The sequence below is a fragment of the Myotis lucifugus genome, unplaced genomic scaffold (assembly GCF_000147115.1).
Source record: "Myotis lucifugus unplaced genomic scaffold, Myoluc2.0 scaffold_262, whole genome shotgun sequence".
Classification (NCBI taxonomy): Eukaryota; Metazoa; Chordata; class Mammalia; order Chiroptera; family Vespertilionidae; genus Myotis; species Myotis lucifugus.
In genome coordinates, this window is record NW_005871310.1 from 1,136,572 (window position 1) to 1,146,169 (window position 9,598).

A 9,598-nucleotide genomic window follows, 5' to 3' on the forward strand; every position below is an offset into this window, starting at 1 on the left:
CGCCCCTACCCTGCCAGAAGCGCTCACTCGGAGCCATTTGTCCTCCAACAACACCTGTCACCTGTGGCTCAGAGGGAGCCCTAAGTCACCTGGTCTAATCCAACTCCTCCTCCTGGAGGCGGAAGAACCCTAAGAGGGGAGGGGATTGGTCCAAGGTCAACAGGGCTTTTTTTCTGTGATTCCAGGAGTTCCTTCATGACCCCCCCTTTCTCTACACAAAACTAGCACCTCCGGGATTCAGTGGCCTTGCTCCTCTGTCCTCTGTGCTCCAGGGTCTGTGTCCAGGCCCATGCACCCACGAGGTCTCTGTTCTGGGTGGCCTCCCTGTGTCCTCCATGTTCCCCGTGTACACCCAGGCCCAGTGTACACAGCGTCGTCCTGCTCCTGTGTCCTGTGTCCAGGCCTCCCGTGTCCACCTGCCCTGCTACCCTGTCGATCCCACAGGCTGTGGTGGGGGGGAAGTGGCCTTACCTTACCCCGCTGGCCCTGACCCTTTCCCGCGGCTCATTCCCAACAGGCCCTGGGCAGCGACGGGGTGCGGGTGACCATGGAGAGCGCCCTGACCGCCCGTGACCGGGTGGGGGTGCAGGACTTCGTGCTGCTGGAGAACTTCACCAGTGAGGCCGCCTTCATCGAGAACCTGCGGCGACGGTTCCGGGAGAACCTCATTTACGTGAGGCCCGAGTGGGAAGACAGTGGGGCTGCTGGGGGGTTCAGAGGCAGGACTGTGGGGGAAAGAGGCACCAGGGGCCTCTGGGAGAGAATTCTGACCCTCCTCCTCCAACCCCCAGACCTACATTGGCCCGGTCCTGGTCTCTGTCAACCCCTACCGGGACCTCCAGATCTACACCCGTCAGCACATGGAGCGTTACCGTGGAGTCAGCTTCTACGAGGTGCCACCCCACCTGTGAGTGACACCCCCATCCCCATCTGAGATGACCCCACCCGGCCCTCACTCTAACATGAGCCCAGACTCCCCACTGTGGATGAAGCACTGTTCACATCTGTGAGGGATCCCACAGTTCCTCACCCTGGACCGACTCCATTCCCACTGAGATGAATCAGCTCCATCTGGTCGGGACCTCCCCGGCCCCCACCCAACTCATTCTCACTCCTGACTTATTTGCCCAACTGTACCTGGCATGGCCCCCAACTTTAGTGACCTCTGGGGGCCTCCAGCCCTACCTGTGAGGGACCCCAGCCTCTACCTGAATGACCGGTAACACTCAAGAGTGATCTTCTCCATCTTCCCTCTGAAAGTGACCCCCTCCAGTGCTCGCTTCGGCAGCACATATACTAAAATTGAAAGTGACCCCCTCCACAGCTGTGAAGAATCTCCCTCCACCCACACCCTTGAAGGTTCCCCAACCCCCATCCTCAAGGGTAAATGCAGCTCCCACCCACGAGAGAACGCCAGGCAGATGTGGGAGTGCCCTCCCCAGCCCCACCTGCCGGACTCCCACCAGCTGCAGCTGCTCGAACTCCTACCCCCTGAGCTCCTGACCGGCCTCTGCCCCAGGTTCGCGGTGGCCGACACTGTGTACCGGGCACTGCGCACGGAGCGCCGGGACCAGGCAGTGATGATCTCTGGGGAGAGCGGGGCAGGCAAGACGGAGGCCACCAAGCGGCTGCTGCAGTTCTATGCTGAGACCTGCCCAGCCCCTGAGCGGGGTGGTGCTGTGCGTGACCGGCTGCTACAGAGCAACCCTGTGCTGGAGGTGAGGGTCGGGCAGCATCTGAGAGGAGGGAGAGGCAGGGAGAGAAGGCCGGCATCCCTCATACCCCCATCTGCTCCTAGGCCTTCGGAAATGCCAAGACCCTCCGGAACGATAACTCCAGCAGGTTTGGGAAGTACATGGACGTGCAGTTTGATTTCAAGGTACCTGTGTGTGCCGGGGCAGGGGGTGGGTTTCCCATTCAGTAGGCGCCAGTAAATATTTATTGAGCTCCTGCTGTGTGCCAGGCACTGTTCCAGATGCTGGAACTGCAGCATTGAAACAGAACAGACAAAAATCCTGCCTTTAGGGGAGACAGACAGTAAGCAGGAAAATGTGATGTAGGTGACAAGTGCCATGGCAAAGAATAAAACAAGGTCAGGGGTGGGGCAGTTGCTCTTTAATTATGTTTTGAACTCCAAGAGGAAGGGGGCCATCAGGAGATTTGGAACAGAAGTGTGTCGGGATCTGACTTTCCTCTTAAAAAGATCGTTCTGGCTGCTTTGTTGAGACTAGATGGTCAGAGAAGCAGGCCAAGCAGGGAAACCAGTCAGGAAGCTGATAGAATAATCTAGATGACAGGTGACTGTGGCTGGAACCAGCTCGGGGGCAGTGGAGGTGGGGAGCAGCGGTTGGACTCTGGGGTTTTGAAGGTTAAGGCAGCAGGATTGATGGGATGAGAGGAGGCCTGCAGACTCCTTACCCTGAGCACCTAGAAGGGTGAAGTAACCATTGACCAAGATGGGAGACAGTCGGGGGAGCTAGCCTGAGGAGCAGGAGAGAAGGAGTTCAGTTCAGGGCTGTTGAGTTTGAGATGCCTGTTGTCCGTCCGTCCGAATGGAGCTGACATGTAGATGGGGTTGAGTGTCCTCGTTTCTTAGATGAAGAAGCTGAGGCAGCGGGTGACTTGCTGGAGCCCAGGCACTTAGGGGCAGAACTGGAATTAGAACCCAAGACGGCGGGGGAGAGAAGGGAAGGTGGGCCCCACTTCCCATCCCCCTGAGTAGTCCCCGTGTCTGTCCTGCCCGCAGGGTGCCCCTGTGGGCGGCCACATTCTCAGTTACCTCCTGGAGAAGTCCCGCGTGGTCCACCAGAATCACGGGGAGAGGAACTTCCACATTTTCTATCAGCTGCTGGAGGGGGGCGAAGAGGAGACACTGCGCAGGCTGGGCTTGGAGCGCAACCCCCAGAGCTACCTGTACCTGGTGAAGGTGAGCAGCTGGTGGGCAGGGCAGGTGCCACCCGGGGAGCAGCACAGCGCCAGGGCGCCAGGGCTGACAACCCAGCTTTGCCCCTCCCCCAGGGCCAGTGTGCCAAAGTCTCCTCCATCAACGACAAGAACGACTGGAAGGTCGTCAGGAAGGCTCTCACGGTCATCAACTTCACTGAGGATGAAGTGGAGGTGAGGCCTCTGCTGGGGACCCGCTTTCCTCCTGTCACACCCTGAAAATCTCAACCCACTTTTATCGCCTATATCTACTTAGATCCCCCTTCTCCTCCCAAACACGTCACCTCCCAGTCCCTGCTCCATCCGACCACCCCTGGTTGCCCTCATGGAACTCTCAGCCCCTCCTGTGACTCCCCTCTGCCCCTGCCTGTCCCCCAGGACCTGCTGAGCATCGTGGCCAGTGTCCTGCATTTGGGCAACCTCCACTTTGCTGCCGATGAGGAGAGCAACGCCCAGGTCACCAGTGAGAATCAGTTCAAGTATCTCACCAGGGTAAGCGGGGTGAGCAGAGGGCAAGGGCAGAGCAGCTGGGTGAGGGGAAGGGCACCCTCACCATGCCCCCGCCCCCTTGACAGCTTCTTGGTGTGGACGGCTCAACATTTCGGGAAGCCCTGACCCACAGGAAGATCATCGCCAAGGGAGAAGAGGTGAGGCCAAGCCTTTGCCTCAGGAGATGGGTGAGGGGTGCAGGTATAAGGTAGCCCCCACCATCGTTGCCCCTTCCCCTGGTCCGCTAGCTGGTCCTCTCAGCAATGCTGGAAGGACATAAGGCAGCTGGCTCAGAGAGGCACAGGGGCGGGCCAAGGTCACACAGGAAGTGGGTGAGAGAGTCAGGCTAGAGCCAAGACTCTGACCTCTAGGAATGGGGCCTCTTGTCCGTATACCTCCTTCCCTCTGGTGGGGTCACTGTGTCCTCTCCTGTGCCCGCCCCCACACCCTCCCCCAGCAGGAGGGCGAGTAGACATAGTTTCCTGGTGTTCGACCTGAACCCAGAAGGGAGTGGGTGGAGAGGGGTCTTCAGCACTCATCTCCCTGTCTCACGCCACACCTGCAGCTCCTGAGCCCGCTGAACCTGGAGCAGGCTGCGTATGCTCGAGACGCGCTTGCCAAGGCCGTGTATAGTCGAACCTTTACTTGGCTAGTCGGGAAGATCAACAGATCATTAGCCTCCAAGGTGAGGGCGTGGTCCTGGCCGCTCCCAAGGGAGCAGGGTGGCCTGGGCCTGGGCACTGGGGGCTGGCAGGAGTGGGGACCCATGCTCTTGGTTGAATGACCCTAGGATGCCCAGAGCCCCAGCTGGCGGAGCACCACGGTCCTTGGGCTCCTGGACATTTATGGCTTCGAAGTGTTTCAGCACAACAGGTCGGTGCCCTCTTCCTCCTGCCTGTCTCTCCTCTCGTCTCTCTGTCCCGGTCCTTCTTCTCTGTCCCCGCCTCTCTCATTCCTGTCAGTGATTTCTCAACCATCCTGGGTCCTGATGAGTGTTTCTTCCCATAGCTGCTTAGGGCCTGGCCCATCCTCCCCTTACCCCGGCCCTGTGGCCACCTTGAGCTCCTGTGGTCTCTCCTGCTTTCCTCACAGCTTCGAGCAGTTCTGCATCAACTACTGCAACGAGAAGCTGCAGCAGCTGTTCATCGAACTCACCCTCAAGTCAGAGCAGGAGGAGTACGAGGCAGAGGGCATCGCGGTAAGCGCGGGCCTGCAGGTGTCATAGGAAGCCCAGGTGTCAGTCCCCGAGGGAGGCACCAGGACCCCATGATGATGCCCTCCTTCCCTGTACCCCTCAGTGGGAGCCTGTCCAGTATTTCAACAACAAGATCATCTGTGATCTGGTAGAGGAGAAATTCAAGGGCATCATTTCCATTTTGGTGAGTCGTCTGTTCCTCCTAAGCCTCGTGTGGGGCTGGGTGGGAGGACGTCACTCCTTCCCCTTTCTCTCCAGGCCAGTCCACGGAGGGCCAGAGTTTGGGGCTGAGCAGGGACAGGGCAGGGCTCTGCATGGAGGGTGAGGTGAGGTGCTGGCTGCACCTGGAAGCTGTCCCTAGGAAGTCCCCTTGAACTGCCCCTTTCCCTGTGTCTCTGCCTCCTGCATGGTGCCCCTGAATTACCTGTGCTCTCCAGCCCCTCCCTTGACACATCCATCACTCTGTGCCACACCCCTCAGGACGAGGAGTGTCTGCGCCCTGGGGAGGCCACAGATCTGACCTTCCTGGAGAAGTTGGAGGACACCATCAAGCACCATCCACACTTCCTGACGTGAGTGGGGTTGCAGGGCTCACTTGGGTAGAACCTGTGGAAGCCTGGGATCCCCCCCCATCAATTAAAACATCAGCCACAAAGAGATGACCAGAGGGCCAAAACCAGTTTGGCTCAGTGGATAGAGCGTCGGCTTGCGGACTGAAAGGTCCCAGGTTCGATTCCGGTCAGGGGCATGTACCTGGGTTGCGGGCACATCCCCAGTAGGAGATGTGCAGAAGGCAGCTGATCGATGTTTCTCTCTCATCGATGTTTCTAACTCTCTCTATCTCTCTCCCTTCCTCTCTGTGAAAAATCAATAAAATATATTAAAAAAAAAAAAGAGATGACCAGAGGAGGTGCTGAAGGACAGGCACACAGAACCGCAGCTCACCGTACAGCCACAGAGGAAGAAGCCAGGAGCATGGCTTCCTCCTTATTCTTTTCTGAGAATGAAACTTGCGAAGGCCCAGCCAGCGTGACTCAGTGCTTGAGCATTGACCTATGAACCAGGAGGTCACAGTTTGATTCCCTGTCAGGGCACATGCCCAGGTTGTGGGCTCGATCCCCAGTGTGGGATGTGTAGGAGACAGCCGATCAATGATTCTCATCATTAATGTTTCTATCTCTTTCTCCCTCTCCCTTCCTCTCTGATCAGTAAAAACATATTTTTTAAAAAAGGAAAGGAACTTGCTAAAATTCTTTAGCTTCCTTTATTTGCAAATTGCTTCTTATTTAACTCATCCCTTAAAGTGGGCGAGGGAGAGGAAGCAAGCCCCTCTGTCCCGGCTCTGTCCTGCATCGTCTGTACGTCATCTCTAACCTGAGGCAGCCCGAGGAGGTGTTCCTGTGCTGTCTCCAGTTTACTGAGGTTCAGAGAGAAGTCCTTTGCCCAAGGTTATCTCCCATCTAGTAAGTCACCGAGCTGGGACTCAGTCCCAGGGCTGCAAATGCCAAAGCCCTTCGTTAAAACCCTTTTCCTGGTTGTAAAAATAACGTTGCTCATTAGAGAAACGCTGGAATGTGTGCAAAAGCCACTTGGAGTCCTGTCACCCAGAGGCCATCACTGTTAACAATTCGAGGCATTTCCTTCCTGCCTTTTTCTATACCTTTTTTTTTCCGTGGTTGAGAACTTACTGTGTAGAGCAGGTCCTCAGATAATGCTGTTTCATTCAGTGTTGTTTTGTTATACCATTGATGAGCTGTTGTGGGAACTTCATTCTTGTTTATGTCAATTAGCCTCTGGTAAAATTGCTTTTGTTATATGTCGTTGCACTTAAAGTCACAGAACCCATTGACGACAGTAAGTGAGGACTTCCTGTAGAAGGCTCAGGGTAGTGTTATATCTTTCAGTATTTTCCTGTATCAAACAGAGAAGAGTTCCTCAAAATGCTTGCTCTAATGGCTCTAATCCACAGACACCCCATGGCTCTTACCCAGCCTCTGGGGGCCCTGGCCAGCCTCCAGTTTCTGCTGGATAACAAGGCTGCCACAAACATCTTTATGCCTTAAGCCTCTGCCTGTGTCGCTGGTTAGTTGCTTGAAATAGTTCTTAAAAGTAGAAAATGGGCCCAGGCTGGTGTTGCTCAGTGGTTGGAGTGTCATCCTGTGCACTGAAAGTTTGTGGGTTCGATTCCCAGTTAAAGGCACATACCTAGGTTGGTGGTTCGATCCCAGTTGGGGCATGTATGTGAGGCAACCAATAGATGTTTCTTTCTCTCCTCCCTCCCTCCTTCCCTCTCTCACTCTCCCTTCTTCTCTTCCTCCCACTCCTTCTCCCTTCCCCTCTCTCTAAATAATCAATAAAGACAAAACGTAGCTTTGGTCTGTGCACCAAAAGGTTGCCAGTTCAATTCCCAGTCGTAGCACATATCTGGGTTGCAGGTTCATTACCCCATTGGGAGATGTTTCTCTCTCACATCGATGGTTCTCTCTCTCTCTCTCTCTCTCTGTGTGTGTCTCTTCCTCTCTTCCTCTCTCTAAGCTCTAAGCATGCCCTTGGGTGAGGCTTAAAAAATAATAATCTATAATAATAAAAGGGTAATATGCTAATTAGACTGGATGTCATTCCGGACGTCCTTCCTAACAAAGCTGGGAGGGAAGCAGCCCGGGTCCCGGGTGCCGGAGGGAAGCCGGTACTGGCAGCCGGGGGAAGGAAGGCCTGCTCTTGCAGGAATTTTCGTGCATCGGGCCTCTAGTAATAACATAAAATAGAATTAAAAAAATACATATCCTCTAGTGATTGTTTTTTAAATATAGAAAGTGGGCTAAAGGGTATACACATGCTTAAGACTTAAGTAATCTCTTGGGGCAGATTCTATTCTTAAAATGTAGGCCCATGCTCAACCCTCTGAGCAGTCATGCAACAGCCAGAGGCACTGAAAGGAGCCCTCTGCCCAGTGTGCCCTGCAGAGCGGGGGCCCAGATCCCGGGCCTGGCACAGTGTGACCTGGGCAAGGCCGTCTACCTCCCTCAAGAGTCCGTGGCCACCTCTATGCAGGGAGGCAGGGTGGGCTGTGGGTGGCCTGGGCACGCCTGCTTCCTCCTGGAGGTCTGTTTCCTCTCTAAGACCCTTCAGCAGGCAGGGAGCATGGCTCAGGCCAGCACGCTAGCTCCTCTCCCTGTCACCCCCAGGCACAAGCTGGCTGACCAGCGGACCAGGAAATCTCTGGGCCGCGGGGAGTTCCGCCTCCTGCACTACGCTGGGGAAGTAACCTACAGCGTGACCGGTGAGGATGCTGGGCCGGGTCCCCACAGTGGCAGGGAGGGGGCTCTTCCTCAGCTCACATGTGCTCTCTCCTGCCAGGGTTTCTGGATAAAAACAACGACCTGCTCTTCCGGAACCTGAAGGAGGTGAGGGGGACTGCGGGGAGGACTCCGGGTTTGACCCCGAATGACCAGTGCCCCAGGAATCTGTCCTACTACAACCTTGAACCCGTGCTCTGCCCTCACAGACCATGTGCAGCTCGGAGAATCCCATTATGAGCCAGTGCTTCGACCGGAGCGAGCTCAGTGACAAGAAGCGCCCAGAGACGGTGTGGAGGCTGTGGGGCCCGCGGGGGCGTGTGTGTGCACGGCGATGAATGCCTGCAAGAGCCTGGAATTGGCTGTGTGCATGCGAGCGTCTGTGCTTGTTGGTTCCTGTGGTTGTGTATCTGTGCCTACGTCTGTGTGTGCTCTATGTCTGTGTCATGTACACAGCCACTGCTCTGTGTCCGCCCTGTTCTCTCTCCTCTGAGCCAGCCAGCCTCCTCCCTGGTCTCCTGGCTGCTCCCCTGCCCTTACAAGCATTCCCCACGTATCTGCTGTGGGGATATTCCAAATGGCAGATCAGTTCCTATCATTCCCCCACTCCAGATTCCTCTATGGCTCCCTTGTTCCCTCAAGTTTAAATTCACTCTCCCTAATGTGACTCTGAGTTCTGCTCCGATACTGCCTCTGCCCGCCTCTAACCCCCTTCTCTGCTTGTCTTGTTTGTAGCTCACTGTGTACATCAAGCCTTTGCTCAGACTGCCCCTCTGCCTGGAATGCCTTTCTCTCCTCTCTTCCTTCTGGCTGTCTCCCTTTTTTTTATTTTTTATTTTTAGCGAGAGAGAAAAACATTGATACGTTGTTCCACTTATTTATGCATTTGTTGGTTGGTTCTTGTATGTGCTCTGACCTGGGATCGAACCCCCAGCCTTGGTGTATCAGGATGAAGCTTTAACCACTGAACATACCCTTTTTTTTTCTTTATTGATTAAGGTATTACATATGTGTCCTTATCCCCCCTTACCCCCACCTTTTTTTTTTTTTTTTAAATTTCAGAGAGGAAGGGAGAGGAAGAAAGAGATAGAAACATCAATGACAAAAGAGAATTATTGATCGGCTGCCTCCTACACACACCCCACTTGGGATTGAACCTGCAACTGGGCATGTGCCCTGACTAGGAGTTGAACCGTGACCTGGTTCATAGATCGATGCTCAACCATTGAGCCACACCTGCTGGGCTCCTACACATCCTTTAAACCAGTGGTTCTCAACCTTGGCTGCACATTAGAATCACCTGGGAATCTTTTTAAAATCCTGATTTCTGGGCCTCATCCTCCGGAAATTCTGTTTCTTTGTTATGGGGTTTGGATGAATTATTTAATAAATAAGAAACAATTTCCGGAGGATAGGGCGCATAATTCTGATTTTCAATCCCCCCGCCTCGACCCCAAAGAGCTCGTTTTAAGTGTGGTGTCAAATCAGAGGTGTGACTGTGGTTGCGATTCTTATTTGGGGGAATGCTCATATTGATTGATCGTCATCAGGTCATGAGAACAGAAAGAAAACAACCCTCGTTCATTAATTGAATGTGATTTTCTACAGGCCCTCTTAGAAAAAGTTACGATAGCATATCAGTACTCCTCTATCGACAGTACATACAAAATCCCTC

The 9,598-nt window shown here is 54.6% G+C and overlaps 1 protein-coding gene across 1 annotated transcript in view; it reads left to right on the forward strand.

Moving 5' to 3' along the window:
* The window catches only part of MYO1C (myosin IC), a 21,754-nt gene that overhangs the window by 6,669 nt on the left and 5,487 nt on the right, over positions 1 to 9,598 (forward strand). The window contains exons 2-17 of the mRNA XM_014464729.2: positions 518 to 673; positions 792 to 907; positions 1,520 to 1,718; positions 1,799 to 1,879; positions 2,747 to 2,926; positions 3,019 to 3,117; positions 3,322 to 3,435; positions 3,519 to 3,590; positions 3,998 to 4,117; positions 4,223 to 4,305; positions 4,525 to 4,630; positions 4,731 to 4,811; positions 5,108 to 5,199; positions 7,813 to 7,907; positions 7,985 to 8,031; positions 8,133 to 8,213. Coding sequence (XP_014320215.1) covers positions 518 to 673; positions 792 to 907; positions 1,520 to 1,718; positions 1,799 to 1,879; positions 2,747 to 2,926; positions 3,019 to 3,117; positions 3,322 to 3,435; positions 3,519 to 3,590; positions 3,998 to 4,117; positions 4,223 to 4,305; positions 4,525 to 4,630; positions 4,731 to 4,811; positions 5,108 to 5,199; positions 7,813 to 7,907; positions 7,985 to 8,031; positions 8,133 to 8,213 — 1,722 coding nt within the window. The remainder of the gene's footprint in view (positions 1 to 517; positions 674 to 791; positions 908 to 1,519; positions 1,719 to 1,798; positions 1,880 to 2,746; positions 2,927 to 3,018; positions 3,118 to 3,321; positions 3,436 to 3,518; positions 3,591 to 3,997; positions 4,118 to 4,222; positions 4,306 to 4,524; positions 4,631 to 4,730; positions 4,812 to 5,107; positions 5,200 to 7,812; positions 7,908 to 7,984; positions 8,032 to 8,132; positions 8,214 to 9,598) is intronic.